We start from the raw sequence: 26,417 nt of genomic DNA, 5'->3' as shown, positions 1-26,417 counted from the left end.
ATGTATGAAAGTGGAATCAATAAAACATGACACCTTTATTTTTTCATTGTTGAACAATGATAACACGTTGTCTTAGGTCGACCCGCCCAACCGGCCAAGGGCTGAAGGCCATGTGCTTGTGGGGTGTACATTGCATTGGTTCCATCCACGACTGTCGCCCGTCTCCATTGCACTACCAGTGTGTGGGGGGGTGGGGGGTCAAATAGGGGTCTTGGAAGTCAACTCAGCACATTTCCAAAGAGCTGAATGTACAAATGAGTCAGAGAAACGAATGCATACTTTTCAGTCCATTCATCCTTAAAGGAGCATTCTTCACTCTCCACTTTTCTATTCTTTGTACAAAGCGGTTTTGAAGACACCAGTTTAGCTGTAGGCCGTGACGTTAGCTATAACTGTGTCAATGTGTTGAGCAGCTTTTGATGAGCGCAAGTCGGCAAACAAACCACTGCTGAGTGGTCGTTGTGGAAATTATTTTAGAAGCTCTGGGCTCTGAGCGCAAGTAACACAAAGAGAGCATAACCTCATTTCAGTGAACATTACATAGACTTCAATTGATTTGGTGGAGATTTACCCTGATCTTCACCATAATTAATACTACCTTAAACTTACCTTAACCCTAACTCTAACACTCTCCTTAATATAATACTAACCTTAACGTTAGCGTCATTCTCAGCTCACACTTACACTAACACTAGATGGAACACTTTCAATTTACTATTTTTTAAGTCAAAACGTTGCATGAAATTAAATAATCTACATTCAGAGACATACAGAGAGTAATAATCATTCTCAAATTTGATTTCTGGATGTCTATGATTTACTTTTATGCTACACTTTGATGTGAAAAAAAAAATACAAAATTAAAGTCAATTGAAAGTGTCATTTAACCTTGCCCTGATTTTCACTTTCAGATGGAACTGATTTATGTCACAGGGACTTGTGTTTTGTTAAATTCACCACAACGTCTGTGAGTAAACAGATATTGGTGTCTACAACATGATATATATCTGAATCACACACAGAAACAGGCAGACAGACAGACAGACAGACACACACACACTCACACACACACACACACACATCAAAACCTCCACCTAGCTTTTATCCAGTGATGCGACTGCAGCAAACATTTTCCAGCCTTTTCAGCCCTGCTCTGATTGTGTCAACATGCCAGACCCATGGTGTCAGTCAGGGCAGCAGATTGGCTGTGTGTGTGTGTGTGTGTGTGTGTGTGTGTGTGTGTGTGTGTGTGTGTGTGTGTGAATGCCTCTGTGAGCCCCTCAAAGCCACCCCCACCCCCCTTTCTCAACGGCAAATTAACGCCCGTTCACCACGGAGGATTATGTTGCATTTCATTTGTTCTTTTCAGAATCAGGCTCCAAAATATTTCCTTCAGATTCTCTCTCTCTCTTTCTCTCTCTCTCTTTCACACTCCTTTTCTTTCTTACTCTCTCTGTCTCTCTCTCTTTCTTTCTCTCATGCATGGGTTTTCCCATCAGGGAGCACACACACACACACACATGATGAAGCATTTCTCCGGCTGAACTACAGCACACCAATTGTGAGCATACACCCCAGAGCTCACAGCACTGCTCTCAGACCACATCTGTATTACTTACCTACTGCTATGTAATTAATGTGAATTAATTGTATTACTAACAGTAATAACAGAATAACAGCCATATGGACACAGGACTGCGTCAGACACCCCCCACCCCCACCACCCCAGGAGCGGACAAGAGAAGGAGGGAGATCAAGGGCTTGTGGACACTCAGGCCTTATCTACAGTATGGGGTCCACCATTAAAGCAGACGCTTGCGTTCTCTCTGTATTCATTTTCTCTGTCACACCTTTCTTTCTTTCTCTCTGCCTCTCTCTCTCTCTCTCTCTCTCTCTCTCCTATTACTCAGTCTCTCTCTCACTTTTCCTTTTCTCACTCTAACTCTCTCTTGCACTCCTCTCTTTTTTCTTTCTTTCTCTCTCTGTTTTCATTGTGAAGACCTTCGTGTGAAAATGCCCTAATACTAAATCAGCTTTATTATAAACTAAAACTAATTTAAACATTATTAACTGCTTATTTTAATTAGCTACATTGTTTGGCATAGTATTTCTTTCACTTTTGTCCAAAATCAAGGTCATTACTAGAAGGTGCCCCCTCTTCGGCAGCAGCAACATCCTCTACTCTTCTCAAAAGGCCACACTGAATGTTGGACAATTGCTGTGAGGATTTGGTGGAAGCCAGCCAGCCACAAAGAATACGATGTCATGTGCTGATGGTGGATGTGGAATTCTGGGTCACAAACACCACTCCAATTCCTGTGCACCAACCCCATCACTCCAGAGCACAGTGCCAGTGCTCTACAGTCCAAAGCTGGGGGGCTGTGGCTGACACTTGGCGTAGGGCATGAGCCTTAAGCTCATGTGTAGCTGCTCCACAGGCTGCAATTACTGTAAGCAGCAATAACTGCCAAATTTAGAAATGGCTTCTAAATATTTTCGTACATGTAGGGGATTGTGTTACTGTGCCAGAGTCTGAATCAGTGGCTGTGTTCAGTTTTATAGTGGTCTAACGTCACCCCCTACTGGTTAAATAGTGTAAAAACAAGTTGGAAAAAGAAGAGAAACTCAGCGCCGTCTGGTGGCCAACAGTGTTATAGTCACTGCAGAAAAAAATTAAAGGGCACATCCGGCGATTGCTCAAATTTCTGCAATAACTTTAGTACTGATCTAACAGCTTTTCAATTTAAATCATTAAGACCTGGGGGCACTGGGAGTCTGATGCAATGCTAAATTCCAGAGAGGTTTATTCCAGAAAAGGGTCTGAATATTTTTTACAATAGTGGTGATAAGAACCAGTGTTTGTCTGAAGTGTTTAAAGTGTTATTCTACCTCTTTTCTACAAGTGAACAGAGACTTGCTTTGGTCAAAATCCCACAAGGATCAAACACCACAGCAGCATTCTCCCCCTGTCTAAACAGCCATGTTCAGGACGGTCAGTTTTAGTGCCTGTTCTTTTCCTGACCCCAAGCTCAGAGCATTGAGGAGCAAATAGCAGAAGCTCAGAAGCTTATCATTTGTAACCAATGATAAGCCACTTCTCCACAGTCCCTCAAAGCTGAATCCCATGAACCCTCAATTGGCAAGTATATATGAACCAAGCAGGACATAGTGTGCACCATTTTGTCAATAGAGTGACACAGAAATGGAAGATCAGCATCGTGGAAGAGGGGTGAGGATGCGTGGAGGAAGGGGAATGGGACAAACCAAGGAAAGAGGGAGAAGAGGCCAAGTACATAGGCAGATTCCTGATGAAATTAGGGCTACAGAAAACAGCCTCCTCACCCATATCCCACATCGTGGTCCATACAACACACAACATTTGCTGACTTCTTTAGACACTCTTTACAGGGACATAATCCCTGAGAATGAGAGGAGTCTACATGGAGACCATCTGAACAAGTTTGTTGGGATAATGTGTGTTTTCACCACTCAGATTTGGTCAGACAGTGGTTTGCAGCTCACAAAGGCTGCTGTGGAATATCTCGCTCCCTACTCCCCATTCCTTAACCCAATAGAGGAGTTTTTCTCTGTCTGGAGGTGGAAGGTATATGACCGGCATTCACAGACCCAAATGGCCCTGTTAGTGGTCATGGATGCGGCATGTGATGACATCACAGCAGCATCCTGCAGAGGGTGGATTCACCACTCGAGGAGATACTTTCCTTGCTGCATTGCCAGGGAGGATATTTGCTGTGATGTCGATGCAAACATGTGGCCAGACAGACAGGAACGTATGAATGTGCAAGAATGATTTACAGTACTTTGTATGTTCCTATTCCGTTCCAGTATGTGCTGCAGTATTGTTTACAGTTGTTCACAACTCTATCCAACGGGTGTTTCTTATTTTTGTAGTAAATAAGTTTGTACTTTGCTTTTGCACAGTGCTGTAAACAAATTAGAATTTCAAAGAACATATGGGGTTAAAATGTGAAACATACATAGTGTCTTGTACTCATTTACCTCACTAAATACAATAATGTGTAACTTAACTGTAGACTTCAAATAGGTGTGTTCTAATAGTGTATAGTGCTGTCTTGAGCATTTTCAGGTAGTGTCAACATTTGCACTGGAAAACACTCACAGAGTGAACTGTCATAATGAAAACATGACAAAGCCATTTGACCATCCTCTTCATGAACAATGGTGCCAGGAGTTTTTATTTTGATGACTCGGACACTTTCATTGATATGAATACTTGCTTTTGAGGAATGAACTATTCATTTTGAGCAAGTGACACATTTTTGCAGGTTATCAACTAGTTTTTGAAGTTTGTACCAATTGTTTTGAGAAATTCACTTAATGTTGTGCAAATGTTAATAGTGATGTGAGAAATGCACCAAAGCAATTGAGAAAAACTGTAAATGAGTGTGGCTTTTTTAGCCAGGCAGGATGGATGGATAGATAGATAGATAGATAGATAGATAGATAGATAGATAGATAGATAGATAGATAGATGGATAAAGTACATCTATCTATCTATCTAAGACAAGCTATGACAGCATCAGAGTTTTCTGTTAGCGATAGCGTTAGCGGTTTCTAACTTTATGGATTTTACAGTTAGTTTTTCAGGTTAAGTTTAGTGTAACGGTAAAAGGGACCATATACAATTGCAGTTAAACACTGTTCTCTCTGCTTATCTTTTGAGGTGGAACGGTTGTTTGTACGTAGCTAGCTGAAGGTTAACTTTTCTGTAATTTTTATTCACTGTTTGAATTACCACAGAAAATCATTTGTAACTTGACACTGTTTAGTTTTGTAGCACTTTCGATCTGTGTTTATTTTCACGCAGTTAGCAGTAACCTGAATGTGGAGACATTTCCACCTGAAGTAACTGAAACAGCAAAAACAAATAAATAAATAAAAGTCAATATTATCCTCCTATAGGGCAGGAATATAGCAATATCTTCATCTCGGTTCATGCTTTTCAAAATGTGTCTAAAATACTCCAGATGCCTAGCAAAAGAAAGCCTAGCATATCGGACTGAGACAGTTTGTTTTTAGCCATCTACAGACGTTTCTTAAACACATTAGGCTGGTTTCAAACAAGCAAACAAACTGAAGAGCAGCAAACGATGAGGAAATATCTTCTGAATTTTATAAAATGTGTTCTTTTATTAAAAGTGTGAATGCCAATTTATGCTTCTGTGTTGTCTCAAAGCAGAGCCCTATAATTCACAACTTCCCTACACCAATACTTGTGCACTGATGTGTCTCCATCGTTCTGCTATTACACCGCCAATACACTGTATCACAAAGAGCCTACTCCAGCTTCTGTAGTTTTAAAATCTGTAAAGGGCACTATTTAGGGAATAGGGTGCTAATTGGAACAGAGCATAGTTTGCAGTGCCATGAAATAAATACATCACTGTTTTTTTCTGCCTGGTTCACTCTTATTATTTATATATTTTTTCAGAGGCATAAATAGGTTTCCATTAAGTTATTCCACTCTTTTGTTCATTTCTTCAAGTTCAAACCAATGTCTAAGGAAATGTCCCACTGTGAGGGTCAGGCTGTGAGACCTTACCTTTGTTGCATATAGCAAAGCTTTGATGTAGAATAAATTGGACTTTAGGTTTAGAGTTAGAATTAGGATTAGGTTTACAGTTAGGTTTGAGGGACTTACGTTTCAAAGCTGCTATTTCACATTACGTTGCCATTTTTTGCCTTACAGTTTACAAATCCTGAATACCATGATACCAATCTGAAAAGGACACCTTACACATTATGTCTTTGATGTAAAGCACTAAACAGTGTCCCTTGTGGTGCAGGTCGTAAATGCTGTGTTTTGAATCTATAAACATATTTTCTACACAATGTACAATTTATTACATGAATGAGCTTCATCGACTTTATCTAATGTTTTATTGGCTCCAAATATGTTAAATTCCAATGTAGAAAAATGCAGTTTGTAACATGGTTATTGGGTGTTTTATACGTCATAATTCCTTGGAGCTAACGTAAAATCTAATCCATAATTTGTCTTTGCCTCCTTATGTATTTATTTGTGTGAAATAAACTAGTTCTACTGTTACCTTAATTACATTTAGGGTTGACCCGAGTAAGTGTGTTGATTTATTTTCACGCAGAATATCGACAAAGCACGTTCTTTGGGGGTGGGCCAACGTTTGCCCGACTGACAAAGCTGTGAAAACAACCAGGAATGGGCGCCCTGTGATTATTACAGGAATCCCAATAGGAATTCCACAGCACGCGCCTTGGCAACTTGCGGGTGACGTGTCAGTGCGCCCTAATTGATCACGATTTGCGGCTTTGAGGCTTTAAAGCTCATTGAGCGCGCGGCTGCAGGGCTGAGCGCGAGTCCCATATTGCCCCCGCTGCAAGTTTGTTTCTCCTTTTGTTCGCCATGCGCCGCATTCACGCGCACCGGCAACTTACTGTACAGCTGTATGCAAATGAGGCAATGGGGTCGGAGCGGGGCGCACGCGGCCCCGCCGACCAATCGGAGGGCCCGGGCGGCTCAGTTCCCCATAGCAACAGGAGCGCGCGCGCCGCACAGGAGAGATGACTCCGCGCGCAAATTGGAGCACTGTGTTCGGGGTTTTACTTTACAATACGCTCTTTAGCCCCTTTTGTTTCAGCTTCAGCTTTAGTTCAAGCTTTACTTCCAGCTTTGGTGTGTCCTCTGAGGCGCTGCAGCTGTGAGATTAGCCTTAATGAGACAATCAACAACAAACAGAGGGACGTTTTCGGCCTTAAAAATGTTGTAAATCTAGTTTTTGATATTTACAAAATTAGAAATTCATAAGATGTGCCTTAAGACAGAGTGAATTATGGGAATGTGAGGAATGAAACACTTCATATAAATATAGGTTATGCTTTGATATTTATAGCAACGAGATGATTATGATATCCAGCTTTTATACATAATATTCTGCACTTGCTTGTGTATAAGGTTTGTGATGTCACACTGTTATTTGTCATAAAAGATGGGACACTTTACTACACACTTGAAACTATTACCGTTTTTAAATTTATTTAGTGGAGCAAGAAACGTGATAAAGTGCAGTGTAAACTGTAAATACTGTAAACAAAAGCACCAACAAGCAAATTAACTATTTTTTCCACTTAAATAAAAACTACAAAAGAAGCGATTTTAGAACTAAAAGCATGTACAGCATTTCAAGTAAATAAAATTATTAAATTAACAATATGACAGTTACAAACCATCGCTTTTATTATTATTATCATTATTATTATTTGTTTTATATAAAAACACAAACACATGCATCTGATTCCTTAAAATGTATTACATCATTGGCATTTTTGTAAAATACAAAATTTCAGTCCGCTATAAACACATAAAAATTTGGGGTGGAAAGACATCTGAACTCGTTTTCGATAATAGTTCGGGCTCCCACAGGAAGAACGGTATCATCCAAGGTGCTGAATAATTTACTTGTTACAATATATTTTTTAATATTTTCAGTTAACAACCCTTCAATCAAACGTTGTATTTTTTGGGGAGTCAACTTTCTCAAGTGTTTGCAAATGAAACTGTGTATTACATTAACAGCAGTTACTGCCCAAACAATAGTTGTAAATAAATAACCGTTTCTTACATTAGGATTATTATAATGAGAAGGAATTTTAACTGCAAAGCGGAAGTTGTTTCCACGCAAGTTTAAAAGTCCTGCCTCTCACTTTTCATAGTAATGTAATGAGTCCGACAGTATACTGTAGAAATTCCGTTATAGCTGTTTTTGTTTTCACAGAAAAAAACACATCTACAAATATACTGCAAATTTTTTATTCAATTTTGTTTTTGTATTTTTATTTGATTATTTCAGCAAAGACGTAATATGAATCTTATTTACTTATTCACTGAAAATGTTTCTTCAACTCTTTAAAATAAACCAAACATGTTACAGCAAAGACATGTGGAGTAATACGAGGAGGAGCTGGGGACAGATTTTTTCCCTCTGGCAGTGTGTGTATGTTTGTGTGTGTGTGTGTGTGTGTATGTGTGTGTGTGTGTGTGTGGTAAAATGATCTTAATCAGTCTCCTTCTGCTTCCTCACCTCTATAAAGACCATCCACAATTAGAACATACACACATTCTTTCAAACCTCTCAAATCTTTACATCTCTCTCTCTCTCTCTCTCTCTCTCTCTCTCTCCCTCTCTCTCAAAATTGAATGTATGACGTTCAAGAACAACGTGCATGATTTCATATATTTCTCCACATTTTAAATACTCGTTTTTATGTGTTCTGAACTATAAATTACCAGTGCATTAATAAGATTAAAGGGTCCTCTTGGTGAACTCTAAAGCTGACAAACATAAACAATAACAGTGAATGGTGAGTGTTAACAGTAATTTTCACATTAATAAAATACACCATCACAAATGTTAGGATTAGGTCAAACATATGAAAGGCCAATTGCATTTGTCGTTAAAATTAATTTTAACGTAATTTTAACGTAATGCGTAAATTTTCTTTAAAATCTATACAATAACCTAAATAATATGTGGAAATAATGTCGCCAAAACTGAGTTAAAGCTATATATGTACAGACTACATATTACTTAATAAAATTATACACAACAGAAGACAAAACTATGTAATATATAAGTAATATCTATTTACAAATATATAGCATGAGACAAGAAATTAATAAAAAGTAATATGTGGAAATGGTAGCTATGTAATAATCGCGTGAATGCAGGGCAGTGTGTCTTATTGTGTACAGAAGGCCACGGAGCTTTGTGTTGGTTTTTCTTACAGGAGTCACCTCAGCTCCTCGTTAAGTAAAAAGCTGAGGCGGGGGCGCGCTTTAGCGCTGCAGCTTTATGTAAATGAGGGTCGCGGGGGTCAGGGCGGGCGCGTGGCTCGCGACAACTACCACCCCGCCTTATGCCCCCCCACCTCACCCCCACCACACACACACACACACATCCACCCCACCCTGCACTGCAATCCGCACTCTGCTCGTACCCCCACCACACCCCCAACCCTCTACTTTTTTTGTCCCTTTTCCCCCCGGAGGCCAAAAGAAAGAAAGAAAAAAATCCAATAACAATCAGCGTTCCCTCGAGACAACAGACCGGTTGGGGGAGAGAGAGTAACGGCTGCCGGACTGAGGTGCCGGGCGGGTGGGGGTTTGAGGGGTCTGTATTGGAAGTGTGTGTAGTGTGTCTGTTGCTGGGTGTGGGGGGGTAGTCCTCTCTGATTGAATAGAAGTGTGTGTGCATGGTGTGGGGGGTTACAGTGTGTTGGAAAGGATGTGTCTCTGATGGAATAGGAGTGTGTGTATGTGTGAGTGTGTTGGGGGGGGGGGGTATGCAAAAGCACGCGCATTCATTCTATACACGGTTCAGTTCTGATACCTCTGCATGACTGAGAGAATGCACCAATCACAGGCAGGGACTGTACTGTGCTGGGCATTATGGGACATTAGTATTGGCTGTTATATGTTAGCACGGTGTGTTTGGCATTACCACTGGACGTAAAGAGGTGTGGACAAAGAGTTGGAATACTCTATAAAGTATTATGGGATGGTGGGTAAAGGAGAATGTGTTACATGTTATTTGACTGTTATCTTGCATGATAAAGCATAGTAATAAGTGTTGACACAGTGGTGTTGGGTAGGACACTGTGTTGTGTGTATGGAACAATGATATTTGGTATTGTACTTTTGGGTTGGGTTTCATAAAAGACTAAATAGTAAGTAAGTAAGTAATTCATTTCTGTAGCACATTTAAAAGCAACCAAAAGTGCCCAAAATTGCTTTACAGTCAATAATACAATTATTACAACAGAGTCTCAGAGACATTTTCAAAAGCCAAACTATACAGATGCGTTTTTAGCTTTGACCTAAACACCAGTCTTGGAGCAGCCACCGCTCAGTCACCCTTTAGCTTTTTTTTTTAGCCCAGGACCTTGCAACAGAAGTTGGTCAGCAGATGTCAAAATCCTTGACGGTGTCCATAGCTGAAATAGTTATATATAAATATTTATATACTTGGGTGACTCGAAAGTCGCAGGACACCCTTTTATTTCCTTAATATGCTACATGAGCACATTCCCACTGGAATAACGTGCCCATGATCCAATATGGTGGCTTTCAAGATGGCGGCCATGTTCCAGACATAGCCTAAAAGATAGGCCCCTCACCCATTACATGCTGGGTATTCAGATAAAAGGGTGTCCTGCAACTATTGACTCACCCTGTATATTATATACAGCTATAAAATAAATAGATAAATGAGGTATTATAGGAAATTGATATGCTGTTATTTGGGTATTAATACAATTTCTCCGTTTGTTAGATGCTTTATACTAGACACAGAAACGTGAGATTTTGATGAGTGGTGAGTCAGATGTTGCAGGACACACTTTTATCTGAATACCCCAGCAAGTAATGGGCGAGGGGCCTATCTTTTAGACTAAGTCTGGAACATGCCCGCTCCACTTGAAAGATCAGGTGGTCAGGTGTCAATAAAGTTGATTAGCTCTGAATAAGAAACACCACTCCAACTCATCCTTAATTTACTGAATGGAGGTCCATCACTCCGGATCATCTGTTCCACTGAACCACAGCCCAGGCTGGGGTTTATTTATATCGTTTGGCACTGGATATGGTGACCTTAGGTTCATGTGCAGCTGCTTCGGAGCACATGGACGTGTCCACAGTGGGTGCACAATGGGTGTTTACTTATTTAGGACTGACGTAACACATTTTATTCAGGTACCATCTGATTTATTAGAATATGGCAAACCCAGACAACAACTTTTGTAAACATAAATTAGCCATGTATAGTGTCCCTTTTTTTGCCGAAATAGACAGTATTGTCTGCACACAGTTTGAGAAGCGGAAGTGTGGGAATTTTTGTGAAAATTCTAGTATTTGTGCTTCCCCTTTCAAATCTCATCGTGAAACGTGTCAAAGCTTTGTTGTTTATTCGCTTCTGTCGGTCACCTTGCTTTACACCGCCCGCTGTTTCCTTCATGACCACAATAGATAAGAAACGCACGATTATTTTGTCGAACAATGCGAATAACCGAAACGATTTCTATGAGAACGCCGAGGATCCCATGGATTGATGGCTATTGATCGCCTCTCAGACCCTCCCAGGGCTGGTCAGGGTTAATGTGGGGCCTCCCTGTTGGCCGTTGACCGGTTTGCGAGCCGTTGGAGTTTGGCGCAGGAGCGCGGAGCTGCTGGAGCTCTGGCCGCGGAGCCGCTGTGAGGAGGAGGCGGGTTTTAGGGGGCTGTGGAGCCGGTGGGGGCGGTGGCCTCCTTCGCCAGATTGCGGACGTGCGATGAAAATGGTTAATTTCGATGACAATAAGATGACAGACTGTTGCTATTGTTCGGATCAGACGTTTGGCGGTGGGGGTGAGAGGCTGGGGGACGTAGAGGGGTTTACACTCGCTGCCAAAGGAATTCTCCAACGCTTTTTTCACCTTGTAGTCTCCGTTGTCTGTCATGGTTTGGTCCTCAGTCACTTTTTTATTTTGTAACCATGACACACGCTGAGTTCAAAAGTTGGAAACACATAACTCATCAGCAATAGCTGGAGAATACGTGTTAAGGACATGTATTGTTGAAAATGTGTGCTTATATTAGACAAGGTATTATGAACGTTACAAATGTGTTTTTCGTTATGTGCATTATATCCTTCTCACAAACTTAAATAAAACCACTGATATATTAACGTTTAGAGTGTGTATTGATTTGCTAGACATCGGAAACGTGTTCAAGATATTTTATTCAAAAATGTACTCTATTTTTTCAGAAATTCTTCCGCGACGTTTCTTTAGTTATAGCCATGTTTTCACACGTTATTTTATGAGGTGTGAAATGTCATTGGATCTGATTAAATATTCTCTTTGGAGCGTGACTTAATTTCTACATATTCGTCAGCTTTCGTTAAGGTGAAATTATCAGCTCGTCATTCTGGGAAACTTTCTGCAGCATACGTGTTATTATCCACTAAGCTGTTGATATTTATGTGAGGGTGCCTTTAACTTACACGTAGCTTAGTATAAGCAAGACGTTTGGTCTATTTGTTTAAATGACGATTCTTGTTTACGTAACAACCCAAAGCAGATCAATGTGTTTGGACTATTTGTGTTATGTATTCCTTCATCATATGGCGAACGTCCCGTTCACGCAAGTCCTAATGCCCCACCCCACCCCACCCCGCAAACCTCCTCATTTTCATTCCTCAGTTTTGATGAATGGACAAGGCGCTTCGGCACGTGTTCCTCTGAATGGAGTCCCAAAGGGGGAACGCTGAACAAAAGTTGGGTAAGCCCGGAGTGTGGCAGGGCCTGATCTACATAATGGTGAGGGACCGTCAAGGACGGGGCAAGTGGTCGGGGAGGAGGAGGGGGGCCTTTTTGGGCGGAGAGGAGGGGGTGTCGACATCTGCCGCTCATCTCCTCTGAGACCCCGGGGAGGATCATGTTGCATTGACGCCTGGACCACGACCATCTGCGTCCTAACTGTCGCCTGGTGCCTTTAAAAAGAGCCAGACAGTGGGGCAGGAGTTCAGTGTGGTCGAGAGCCAGGAAGTGTCAACTACGGCTCATCCTCACCCCTACAACTTTAGCTTGTAAGGACATTCCCAAGAAAAGATCCCACCAGAGGACGAGGATTTCCAGTCCAACCTGCCATCATGCCAAAGGGTTTTCTTGTAAAGCGCTTGAAAAGGACCGGGCCTGCTTCCTACAGGGTGCGGGATGAGGAGAACCCAAATCAGGATCTTCAGTGCAAAACTCCAGCTCTTCCTTCAGGCCCTCAGAGATTTGTCCAAAGGACGCCAGCCAGATGCTGCAATGGTGGGCTTCCTGAATACTCCTTCCTTGCTCCATCTCTGAGCCCAACACGTCCAGACAGTGAAGGTTACACCAGCCAACCTGAGCCCTTCCCAGAACCGCTTCTAGGTGGCTTTGCCATCAACGGTTCCCCAGTGTCTCCTTCACTGCCAGAAACGACTGGTGAACCAGCAGAACCTGCAGTCGCTGCAAAAAAGCGAGCCGCCCCTAGCAACAATCAGGTCGGCTCGAAGAAGCAGCGGAAGCCTTCAGGTTCTTCCAGCAACCAGAAAAAGGCTACCACCAGGGATGACTTGACAACGTCGCCTGTGCTGGGGCTTCGCATCAAGGAGGAGGACCCAAGCTCAAGCTACAGTTTTAGCTCAAACACCAACTCCAGCTCAAACTTCATCCCCCTTGGGGAATTTGTCTGCCAGTTGTGCAAAGAAAGATACCCGGATCCCCTCAGCTTAGCTCACCACAAATGTTCTCGGATCGTCCGCGTTGAATACCGCTGTGATGAATGTGACAAAGCCTTCAGCTGCCCCGCAAACCTGGCCTCGCACCGCCGCTGGCACAAGCCCAAAGGATCAGGCTCCGGCGACACGGAGAGCCGCCTGAGCCCGCAGCCGCAGCAGAGTTCCACGTCCCAGGAGGACGACGCTCCGTTCGGCTGCCACCGTTGCTTCAAAAGGTTCCGCCGCCAAGCTTACCTGAGGAAACACCTGGCCTTACACGACCGCAAGGCCTCGCCCACCACTGAGCCACGCCCACCCGCCCCGGTACATTCGCCAGAACTTTCAGCTTTCAGCGTTAATCCCACCGAGGATGCATCCGCGACGAAGGCCGTGTATCCGTGTCGCTTTTGCGGCGAAAATTTATTCTCCTCGCCGGCGCTGACAAGACACATCAACCAGCTTCACCCCACAGAGAGCAGACACATCATTTTACTCTCAAAGACGATCTGAGAGGCTAGAACTTTCTCCTTTTCTCCTCAGAAATATTTCCTGCTCAACAGAAAATGACAGTTTCCTCCCGGAATCACGTCGTATTCAAAAGAAATAAAAAACGTTGGCATTTTCAACAGAAATGCAGAACTTTCTCATTAGAAACGTACCACTTTCAACTTCAGAAGTTCTCCTCAGAACCTACATTCCTCTGTTAGCAAACAAGCTAACAACCTGACTCTGAAATCTAAAATAAACGTTCCAAAAACTTTTATAGGTTAGATACAATGTACATTCCTGATATTTATTTATTTATATATTGATTTATTTATTGGTTTATTTATTAACAAATATATTTATTTTATCTTGTGTATTGTAGCGTTGTTTATGTTTACCTTAATGCACATTCTTTTTGATATGACTGAATAATGTTATGTGACTTGACTTATAAATAACTTTTATAATTTTCTACACAATAAACTCTATTCAACTAAAACCTACGCTGTGTTTGCACTGAACTAAAATCCTAAAATCTACTCAGCACAACGCATTTTATATGGAAAATCTTGTTGGGTAAGGACATTCTGATCAGTTCTCTATAGCGACTGGCTGTTAAATTAACTTCTATTTAAATGCTGACATTTTTAAAGAGTAATGAAAGTTTGTCAGTGTTGGTACAGGCTCAAGAATATTAAGAAGTTCAAATGGCGTCATTATCGAACACAATCAGTTTAATCATTCATTCATTGTCTTTAACGGTTTTAAAATTTAAAAAGTTTAAATATTTGAATTATCTTAGCATTTGCAAAAATGACTTAGATAAATTACTCGACACACTGAAAAAAATGCTTAATCAAATAATTATTTAGCTATAAATTTGAGAAGTCATAAATAAACTTCAGTTAATAATAATAATAAAAAAATTGCTTTCTCAATTAGTTCACTTATAATGTTAGGGCCGACACGTAAGTAATATTTATATTAAAACAGTATACCGTGACAATCCTTAGATGTCATTCAATTTCAAGTGACAAGTCAGTAAACAATATTTTGTAGACTCATTGAAGTTTAATATTACTATTTACGTTCAAAATATATTCGGAACACATTACTGCTTAGCACACGCTAAGATGATTTTATATCATATTAAATTTTCAACAACAAACTCGGACAAATTTTAAACTCAGTACCAAAATTTCTCAAAGTATTTCAAAAAGTTTATTCATGAACAAAAATGAATATTTACAGTAGTTACATATTTACAGCTGATTTGAAAATAGAAGGAAAACACAAATCCTGCGGAACTCCATTGTAGTATGCATTAATTTGGTCAACCGAATTATTATTATATACGCTTTTTTAAAGCGACCCTCGGCTCATTGTGAAATTAAAGGTCTTCAGAGCAGATGAGACCGTGAACATCGATGTGTTTCCCGCTCACCGCCCTCTTGTTATGTTCTCACTGACCTTGACCTGTGGTCAGCACAAAAGGCGCGAAATCTGACTAACCGTCTGAATGGACAACGTCTCTTTGCAACAACCAGTGAGGCGTTTAGAGCTGAACTACACGTCATTTCAAAAAGAAAATTACGACGTTCGGCTTCAAATTAAAATATGGTTCACAATTAAACATTGTGCAATAGGTTTAGAGAGCTGTTTGTTACAAGGCAAAAACGTACAAAGCCATACAAAAAGTCATGCACAGTAAAACTGCTGTCCACTGTTACAGAAAGTGTGAATTCAAAGGTACAGCAGGGTCTCAAAGTCCAGCTGTACATCTAAGGCTCCAGTGAAAGGTACTACCAGTTTTTCAACGGGTCATGTAAGTCAGCAAATCACAACGAGGTCTTTTCCATAGTCACTCTGGTTTTGTCTAAGCCTTTGTACGCATTTTCAAATAAGAAACATCTCTATGTCTTGTGATAGATTTGCTGTGAAAGGACATAGACTTTTGTTTCTGCTGAGAGATCTATATAAAATGATTAATAACACCCCCCCCCCCCCCACACACACACACACAATCTCTTGAGTGTGAAGACCTTACTGAATTCCATTATATACAACAAGTTTTAATTTTAATAATTGCTCACGATTCAGACTACCAGGGGCTACAGCTAGACAAATCTGAATTCAAGGTTCAACATTCGCAGTCAATGAAAAAAAACAGGACTCTGACAGCCTATCAAAGTGTAGATACAGTGTAGGAAGCCAATTAGAATACAGCATTCAATCAGCCAACCAGATTGCACGATATGAGTAGCCTGTTAAAGTGGAACATTCAACTTGCCAGTCAGAAGTATAACAAGCATTCATTCAGCCAATCAGGACGCAGCAGCCAGTCGCCAAGTGCCCAATCAGAGTACAGTACCCTCTTACCTTGCCTGAAGCCACTCCTGAGGTAAAGTTGAGTGGTTTCAAACGCGCTCATGGCGCCATCTGCTGGTCATGGGTGTGTAAATGTACCGTGAATAAACGAAAATATTGAAGGAAATATCAAGGAAATGTAAAACACGCGCGTGTGTGTGTGTGTGGAGCAGGGACACGTACTGTAAATTTGATTTTACAGTACAGTACTGATGACAATAAACGTTAAACTCGAATTCAGGTGACCTCGACATCCACACTGGATCCGACATCTGTTCATTGCTTGTTTTTCTTAATGTAAGTGACTCACTTGGACTCTAGATAGCAGCACAATCCTGCAGCAAATAGTTGCTGGTTATTGTTTTAGTTAATGTGTTTTCTCTGTACTGTTACATTCAAACCGGTGTGGAATGTGATAACCAGTCTAAAACCTTGTTTTATTTATCTCAGATTTCTTAAACCTTATTTCTGAAAACTGCTGAAAGGGTCTCCAATATATCATTAAAAAAATGATCCATTCATCTTCTGTCGATAAAAAATCCTGGTCAGACTCACAGTGGGTCCAAAGTTAAAAGAAGATTCCTGACTCTTTCCTTCAGGCACCAGTGTGGTGGTCTAGTGCTGGACTATGAGGGACTTGATGAGGTGTTGCTAGGTTAATGAAGCTTTCTGATTGGCTGAGAGTTTTCTTGGTCCATCAGGATCATCATTCATCACTGTAGCAGTCTGAATCCCATCCTCACGGGACAGATTTCTTCTGTTTATATCCTCTTCCTCATCTTCCAGCTTCAGATTCCTGGAGGACTGCACTGCAGTGGACACATACATTGTGTCCAAATAAATATCTGTCTCCCTTCTCACCTCAGATAACTCAACCTCACTAGGTTCCTGTTTGACGGTCAGCAGGCTTGTGTCCAGGCCTCTGTAAGAGTGATGGTCACTGAAATGGCTCATTGGTTCAGTGTAAGGAAGAGGTGAACTAGTGTAATTAGTGGTAACTGAGCGTCCTTCCTGGATAATACGTCTCAATCTGGATCTGATGTCAGAAACACAGGAGACAAAAAGAAAACATTAATATTAAGAATTTACAGATGTAGTTTAATCTACACTTGTTTAAATATATGCCTTTGATATGTTTTGATAGTTTTATTGTACATTATGATATAATTATTGTACATTATATTACAGCGTGGGGCCAAATAATTTGCTAGCGCATGCCCCAGGATCAGCAGGAGAGAATATGGAGGGGGGATGAACTCACACACTCACACCTGTGTACAATTTCACACACTCACACTTGTGTACAATTTCACACACTCACCCTGTCACTCACACACTCACACCTGTGGACAATTTCACACACTCACACCTGTGTTCAATTTCACACACTCACCCTGTCACTCACACACTCACCCTGTCACTCACACACTCACACCTGTGTTCAATTTCACACACTCACCCTGTCACTCACACACTCACACCTGTGTTCAATTTCACACACTCACCCTGTCACTCACACACTCACACCTGTGTTCAATTTCACACACTCACCCTGTCACTCACACACTCACACCTGTGTACAATTTCACACACTCACACCTGTGTACAATTTCACACACTCACACCTGTGTACAATTTCACACACTCACACCTGTGTACAATTTCACACACTCACACCTGTGTACAATTTCACACACTCACCCTGTCACTCACACACTCACACCTGTGGACAATTTCACACACTCACACCTGTGTTCAATTTCACACACTCACCCTGTCACTCACACACTCACACCTGTGGACAATTTCACACACTCACCCAGTCACTCACACACTCACAACTGTGGACAGTTTCACACATTCAACTGATCACTCAAACCAACATGGTTTTTGGACTGTGGGAGGAATCTAGAACGCCTGGAGCCCCCACATTCACACAGAGAATACACCAAACCCCTCAGAGAGTGATCTGGTGTGAAAATAGTGCACAGAACCCCAGGATCCTGGAGCTCTGTGGTAGTGAAACTACCTGTGCCACCTAAGTTACTTCAATAATCCAGAAGTAATTTTGTTGTGGATAAATGTACACAATAATTGGCATAATGCTAACATTTCACAAGTGTCAAAGTAAACAGCTGTAAAAAATGAGTAGTAAAGCAGTTACAGAAAATGAATGGATGAACAAATGAATTAAAATGTTTAGTCTTCTACAGGTCGAGTCAAATGTCACAGTGTGCCCTTTTATTTCAGGAATGAAAGGGAAAATGACATCTGAAGACCCCAGCAAGTAATGGATGAGGAAGCTATCTTTTGTCTGGAACATGGCCTCCATATACAAAGCTGCCATACAGGAATGAGGGCAAGTTTTACCAATGGGTGTAGCATATCAAATAAGAACAGAACTGTCTCAGAAATTGATTGCCCCAATCAGATTTGCAATATCTTTTGTGGTTCAAAAGTTATCAACCCAGCAATTTCTGAAATAATGGAACAGCATTAATAATGCTACCCATTTAGGGTTTAAGAAAAAAAAGAAGGAAGAGGTTCAGCTTGATAGTGAGACCTATGTTCTGACCTGTGGTTGTAAAACCAGTTGATGACTGTGCTGTGCTGCAGGCCCAGTTGTGAGGCCAGCCTCTGGGTGGTTTGCTGGGAGGGATAGGGCTCCTGCTGGAAAACTCTGTGCAAGACATCCTTCTCTTGAGATGAGAGAACCACACGAGATCTCTTAGCCATGCTGCAGTGTCCTGAGTGGTCAGTAATGCTGTCCAGGAAAGCTTCCGGGGAAGAGCTCTCTGACCCAGAGGACAGGAAAGTGAAAGGCCGCTTCGAACGTGCTAAAATGTGATGAAAGGTCAAGGTTAATTTGTTTGGGAAATATAATGATATTTATGTGCCTAATAATGTATCTATAATAATATTACAGTACAAATGCTCACCTCTATGACCAGTTCGCTTCATTGCTACCAGGCGCTCTACATTTTGAGGGTCTTTGAGCCAAAAGTACATGCGGAGAAAAGGTTCTCTTCCCTTCAGGCTGAGTTCACTCCAGGGTTTAGGTTGAGACAAGAGATCTGATACAGAACCCTGAGTCAGGCCAAGAACCTGCTCTCCAAACAATCGCTGTCCTGCCAAACCACACCACGGACAATTAACAGATGCTCAACACACTTGCAGGAGAAGACTAACTGTCAGTTCTGATACATCAGCCTGCAGAGTTGTTCTGAGTGCAAATCAGATGCATATACTTACCTAGGTTGTTTTCCACAAGGACTTCCTTCACCCTTCTGGTGATACTTAGAGTGTCCAACCCATTGTTGACCAAAAGGGATCCAGCATAGTTCTGTCCACCTTGACCTTCAGGAGGTTGGAAGTTCTCCTTGTAGCTCTCAAAAGTCAAGTGATCAGGGATCATTATCTTATCAGCATGATCCTCTTCTGTACCAAATCTCATTCCAATGAATTCCATCTCTTCTCTGGATGGAGGTGACTGCATCTTGTCTTGTTTCCAGCTTAAAGAGGGGCTATGGGTGGTTCCTGAGGTAGAGGAACTGCTAGATGTCAGAGGATGAATCTCAGAATTTGTACAGTTTGAGAAGGTATCCCCTGCCCCGATTTCACTCTTGACCTTCTGGATGATGTTTTGGACAAAGTCAGTATGAGAGGCCGCACTGAGAAGGTCATGGTCTAGTGGTCTTTGGTCTAGAATGCCACTCTCCTCCGCTTCCTGTTTCACCTGAATGGCAGAACTTATCAGGTTGTCTCCAGCTGACCCTCTATCGTGTTCCCCTGTATCCTGTTGATGTTGCATCTCATGCCTCACTTTCTCTAGGATGGCTTTGACAATCTCTTCAGATCCTGTGTCCAGACCACTTGCATTATGTCTGCGCTGATCTTTAATCCTTGTCTGAATCCTTGGTTCGTTACCTATTAGGGTTAACAACGTAAGAGTGGACTCTTAGTATAGCTGTTGTTGTGAACAGGCAGTGTTTAGGGTTACGGTTAGAGTTAGGGCAACATTTTTGCCCAAGGATTTCACTTCTCATTGCTCACTAGCAGCTCAATGCTGCTCAAGTTAATCTTAATTACATGGAGATGATTTGGTTTGATTATACTGATCAGGGGCACAGTCCTCCAGATAATCATTGTGAACATAACCGTAGCTATTTAATAAATAAATAGCAATAAGCATTGAAATACTGTAACAATTACAGATGTATGAAGTTTGTTTTTAGGATTTAAAGGTTTGATTCATTCACACCTGCGGTCACTTTTGAGTCGCTAATCCACCTACCAACGTGTGTTTTTGGACTGTGGGAGGAAACCAGATCACCTGGAGGAAACCCACGCAGACACAGAGAGAACACACCACACTCCTCACAGTCACCAGGAGCAGGAATCGAACTCACAACCTCCAGGTCCCTGGAGCTGTGTGACTGCGACACTACCTGCTGCACCACCGTGCCGCCCCATATAATAATATAACATTATAAATTATAAAATAAAAATAATAATAAATTATAATAACAAAATAAACAGCCCTTGATCCTGAACCTAGGGTTCAGACAAAACTACTGTGCGCTACATGTTCAGTGCATTCACTACTTGTTCAGAGTGTTTAGTATATTCCTTATATGGATTACACCTTATTTGGACACGGTATGAATAAAATTACACAGGTGTCAACCTTCATTCTGTGCCTGAAGCTCCATTTTCGCCTGTTCCAGGATGTTCCTTATCACATCGTCGCTGCCCATGTCTGAAGAATGGACAAATGAACAACCATTTCCTGAGGGGAAGGCAGTAGATTTAGGTTAGAATGACTTGAGAGATTCTTGTACCATACACAACCAGAAAAGACCAGAGAAAAGACATACCTAGTACAGTTGAGGAAGGATCTAGCTCAGATCGTAGCTTGTCTTGGATCATACGTAGTGCTAGAACATTCCGTCTATCTGACAGGAAGTGGATCATCTTCAAGAAAGGCTCTTTCCCCCTGGTGGTCAGTTTGTGCCAGGGTTTGGGGTGGGCCAGGATTTCACTGACGCTTCCTTGAAGACGGTCTAAAACGTACCGTCCAAACACACGCTGGCCAATTTTGTGATTTTGAAGCAGTTCTTTCACCCGTTCAGTGATTTCAGATGTCTCCATCTGGATCTCAGTGTCCTCCAAGATCTTGCCTTCCAGAACATTAACCCCTAAGGTGCTACGATTTGAGGCTCCAGCATCCAAGGTTCTTCCATCTAAGGCCCTACCCTCCAAAGATCCACGACCCAAGGTTCTTCCATCCAAGCTGCTACCGAACATGACATTGCCAGGCATGTCATTCTCAACTCCACTGTTATCTACCTCGAGGTTAACTTCAGTACAGTCGTTACCAGATTTGTTGCTGAGATATGGCATACAATATTTGGGGGAAAGGCACTGTGTACAAGGTGATGGTGTTGTTCTCCTGCTGGATTCGAGACGTTCACAGCTGATGTGGGTGAGTTTACAAAACTGTTCCACTGACTCTGGGAAGGACTGGGGTTCTGCAGATGTTTCCAACTCCGTCTTGATCTCCACAACTGAAAAACAATACATACTGACATTTAAAAGGAAAAGTTACACATCCTAGAATCAACTGTCAAGTAATGCTAATGCTAAAGGATAACAAAGGCATTCAATTGGAAACCTCCCTGCTTCTGCAGAATGTGTTAAAGTGTCTTTATCTGTAGCCAAGAGCTACACTAGATGACCAAACTCTTGTGAACATTGGACATTCAAAACTTTTTTTTTAAATGAAGTGTATTAAAAAGTGGGCGGCACGGTGGTGCAGCAGGTAGTGTCGCAGTCACACAGCTCCACGGACCTGGAGGTTGTGGGTTCGATTCCCACTCCGGGTGACTGTCTGTGAGGAGTTTAGTGTGTTCTCCCTGTGTCCACGTGGGTTTCCTCCCACAGTCCAAAAACACACGTTGGTAGGTGGATTAGCGACTCAAAAGTGTCCGTAGGTGTGAGTGAGTGTGTGTTGCCCTGTGAAGGACTGGTGCCCCCTCCAGGGTGTATTCCCGCCTTGTGCCCAGTGATTCCAGGTAGGCTCTGGACCCACCATGACCCTGACCTGGATAAGCGCTTACAGATAATGGATGGATGGATGTATTAAAAAGTAGCTGGAACTGCACAGTACAGTAACAACGCGGCTTCTACGTATGGAGCTTCGTTTCCATATTAGAAGCAATATCCCAAGCCAGTGTTGCACTTATGTCATGGGCCTAGTTAATCCAAATGGTTTTTGCACATCCTTCCCTCACCTGATTCACCAGAAAGTGTTGTATCTTCATCCAAAGGCCGCTGTGGGAGAATGTCCTCCTGGATACTGAATACAGTTCTCTCTGAAGCTGAAAGGGAGGAAACCTGAGAGAAAACAGAACAAAATGACTAGTTACATTCATAAATTAATGCCAATATACAGTCATACTTATAAAATCCACATTAGTAGGTGTTACTATAGTCTACTGTAATAGACTGGCACCACACCCAGGGTGTGTTCCTGTCCTGCACCTAGTGATTCCAGTGAAGAAAATGAGTGAATGGTATAGTGTAGTAAATAATTCCACTCCCTTCTACAGGGATTTGTTTTGGGCAGGAAGACCACACTTTACCAATAAGAATCCTTAGGCCAGACTCCTACTGTGTGTGTATTATATATATATATATATAATCTGCCAAATAGTACAAGCTTAAATGTACTTCTTCAGTGTGTGTGTGTGTGTGTGTGTGTGTGTACTTACTGATCGAAGGTTTTCTGAAGCCCGTTTCCTCTCTTTAAGTATCCTAATGGTAATGAAAGCAAAGTGAGTGAATGAAAAGTGTGACAAATGGAGGATTTATCAGGTGTGTGAGACATGGACTTACCTGAGTTCCTCTTTGATTTTCTCATAGTCCTGCTGGGAGTCCAGCTTGGTCTTGAGTCTCTAATACACACACAAAATAAGTCAAGTTAAATTAATAAAGGTTAATATATGTTTTTTAATCATAAAATATCTCAGTGTATTTTTCAATTAGAATTTCTTCTTTTACAAAATAGGATCTCTGTCTGTGTGAGAGTGTGTGTGAGAGTGTGTGTGTGTGTGTGTGTGAGAGAGAGAGAGCTAAAAAGGAAAATAATTAATTAGCTTTATAAAATGTGCATTACCAAATTAATATTGACAGTATCGATTTGAAAATGACTGTCTGTATGAACAGCAATATGCTTCATAGGACGAAACATGAAATATCATTTATTCTACTATTGTTTTAACATTTAGGTTAAAGTCATTTTACACTTCTTTGCATTTTTTTATTGGCATTTAAAAAGATATAAAGCTATAAGCTATACATTTACCTCTATGTTCTCCATTGTGTTGGCGAGTTGTTGTTGAAGGCGAGCGATGTGATTGGCTGTGCTCCGCTGGGCTTCCTGTAGACTGAGCTGCAGTCTCTTTACTTCCTCTCTCAGGCGAACAATCTCACCGTCTCTCCTAGCGACCGTCTGCTCCATCTCCATGTCACACATACTCTGATTTACATCAAGATAACTTTAATCTCTTATTCTTTCATGCATACATTAAAGAAGTGATCAGCCTTTCTTCTTCTGGTTCCTCACATTATCAAACAAGTATTGTGCTGACACCTAGTGACCGGGATGTGCCATGTATTCTGTACCAAACTGTTTTAAACATGGCCTCCCCATGTGGGGGACCCACTCTATGGAGCATATATATATATATCCATGAAGATACATGTTTGTCTTTGGGCAGTGACAATATATCTTACAGACACAAAAACAAGATAAGAATGTTTATTCCTAATGGATGTAGAGGCATTAATTATGGTTGTTTTTGGAGTGTCAAAAGTTTATTAATCATCTGTAAAAATAACAGGGACTTAGAAGAAGGAGAAAAGCTCTTACCATATTTAGATGCTTTGTTCTAGTTCTCGCTCTCTGCTTGACTTTTGCCTGCTGGAGATAATACAGTGCACCATTAGAGGGGAGTATTATCACAAATTTCATTCATACTTTTTGAGCAATTGCTTCATCCTCATCAGGGTTACAGAGGGTCTGGAGTCACTGGGTATAAGGCAAAAACACACCAAGGAACACAAATCAAGCAGTCCATGCTAAAAGCAGTGGTTTTCAAGAGATCTTTCTATCTTCTGAGTGTTATCATCAGAAGGGGCTTTTCCTAGTCTTTAAACATGAAAATCTCACTGTTAGAAGTTCGGCATTGAAGAGTCAGGAGACTGGAGTTCGGTGTTGACTGGAGTTTATTTACACATACACAGGATCATGTATGAGTACAGCTGGATGATCTCAGTCTATCTCAGGATGATCTGAAGTTTAGAGGTTTCCTCACGTGCAACCAGAAAAGCACAGCTTGGTCATCAGTTTGTCACCAGTTCAGTCTATAGCCAGTTCATTCTGTTCCTGATCCAGTCTGATCCTGAACCAGTCTATGACTGTTGCCAGTTCATTCTGTTCCTGATCCAGACCAATACCAAATATTTTAGGAGGGCCTTATATACATTGGAGTAGTGGGGGAAGGGAATTGGAGGAAGAAGATGAGTGAGAGGAGGGGTATGTAGAATGAAGGTGATGAAGAACGTGTAAGACAGAGGAAGGAGGGAAAAGGTGAGAGAAAATGGAAATCAGGGGAGGGATAGGAGGAAGAATAGGGGTGAGAGGAGGGGTAGGTGTGATAAGGGTGATGGTCAAGGAAATAAGGGTGAAGAGGTGTGAGGGGAGGTGTATGATGAGGCATAGTTTCTCTCATCACTCCAGAGACTGCTATGGGACCGTTATAAGAGGTGAGTAAGCATGTTGTCATGCAGTAGACATGGTGAGATTTACATGCTGAGGTGGATAAATGTGGAAACACAACAAGAGCAAAGACACAAATACAGAGGCAGACACAGACAACCACAAAAAACAGTCAAAATGAATGACAACAAGAGACTACAAGCAAACATTGCAAAAAAACAGAGGCAACAGGATGAATCTGAGTGCTCAGTCATATGAGGGTGTGACTAAGGGAGGCAAGAGGGGAATACAAGGAATCACATGACCAAAACAGAGCAATTACAAATTCTGACATAAGTTTACAACAGATGTGAACATAGCACACATTTTATATTTTGGCCATACTGCATCCTTAACATTTCAAAATCAAAATAGTGCTAAAGATATGTTAATATAAACACACACACACACACACACACACACACCTCCTTTCTGGGTCAGAGGCCAGCTGAAAATAATAAGTTAAATCCTCTCCTCATATTAACTCTCTCCCTGCAGTTTCTCTACAAAATACAACTACATACAAACCATTTTGGACACTGTATTGGTCTAATCTTTAAAAATGACCACAGGACAAGCTGGCAACAAAAAAAGGAGATACAAGGTTTTGTCCCAAGAGCAAAACAAAATGGGTACATAAAGTAACAGAAACTAAGCTAAGCTAGTATGCGCTAACCTGGTTTTAAAACACTTATTAAGCTTATATTCTTAAAAAGGAGCTCCAGGACTGAAGAGCTCTATGAGAAAAAGATACTCCACCAACTGAGCTGTAAGTGATCTTACATAGGTTTTAATGCTTCAATAAAACAAGTACAACCCAAAGCCTTACCTTATCACTGCAGCAATGAAGCACCACCAGAGTCCTGTCCTGTGGTTAGTTCAGTTCCACTAATAAAGACTGGACACAAGGTCCAGTTGCTAAAACCCACCGTAGTTCCAGGGCACTCTGTTTGGGAGTGGCCAAACGGAGGCTGAATGTGGAAACGAGGGGGAGGGAGAGAATGCTACAGCTTTAATCAATACCACCAATCAATATTAGCAATCTATCAGAGCAATCTATACCCTGCCCCATAAAGACAGATATCCCTCAATCAATTCATCAATAGATCAATCACAGGAGAAGAATAGATCCACAGATCAATAAGCTCAAAAAGACCTATGCTCTCCAAAACATTCACACCTCATCAGTACAAAACAAGGCCATACACATGAGCCTACGCTCACGGTGCCCAATGCCAGCTGTAGGCTAGAGGGGTATAAATCTCCCAGAGACTAAAGCTTGTTCCTGCAATAACAGTACAAGTAGAACTGCGTTGAAACCCTTCCTTTCAGGAAAAAAAAATGATGGATGAGCAGGTGACCACAAACCTTTAAATACAGAGTTCTTTAAAATAACGGAGAAAGGTCAGACACAAGTTTTATCACATTGAGCTAAATGAAAT

General features: G+C 41.5%; 2 protein-coding genes across 2 annotated transcripts; one reads left to right on the top strand and one right to left on the bottom strand.

Annotated features, from left to right (window-relative positions):
* Positions 1–12,704: 12,704 nt before the first annotated feature.
* Positions 12,705–13,811, top strand: LOC136687792 (insulinoma-associated protein 1-like). The gene has a single exon (XM_066662349.1). It carries the CDS (start codon positions 12,705–12,707, stop codon positions 13,809–13,811), a length of 1,107 nt encoding a protein of 368 aa, XP_066518446.1.
* A 2,591-nt stretch (positions 13,812–16,402) lies between these two features.
* cux2a (cut-like homeobox 2a) lies at positions 16,403–20,200 on the bottom strand. The gene is made up of 5 exons (XM_066653013.1): positions 20,194–20,200; positions 19,407–20,081; positions 19,094–19,282; positions 18,730–18,991; positions 16,403–17,190 (listed from the first exon to the last, which is right to left on the bottom strand). The coding sequence occupies exons 1-5, from the start codon at positions 20,198–20,200 to the stop codon at positions 16,806–16,808; spliced, it is 1,518 nt and encodes a 505-aa protein (XP_066509110.1). The 3' UTR covers positions 16,403–16,805.
* Between the last annotated feature and the right edge of the window lie 6,217 nt (positions 20,201–26,417).

Source organism: Hoplias malabaricus, chromosome 2 (genome assembly GCF_029633855.1).
Source record: "Hoplias malabaricus isolate fHopMal1 chromosome 2, fHopMal1.hap1, whole genome shotgun sequence".
Lineage (NCBI taxonomy): Eukaryota > Metazoa > Chordata > Actinopteri > Characiformes > Erythrinidae > Hoplias > Hoplias malabaricus.
The sequence above is the reverse complement of the archived record's forward strand: the minus strand, read 5'-3'. Positions and strand labels throughout refer to the sequence as shown.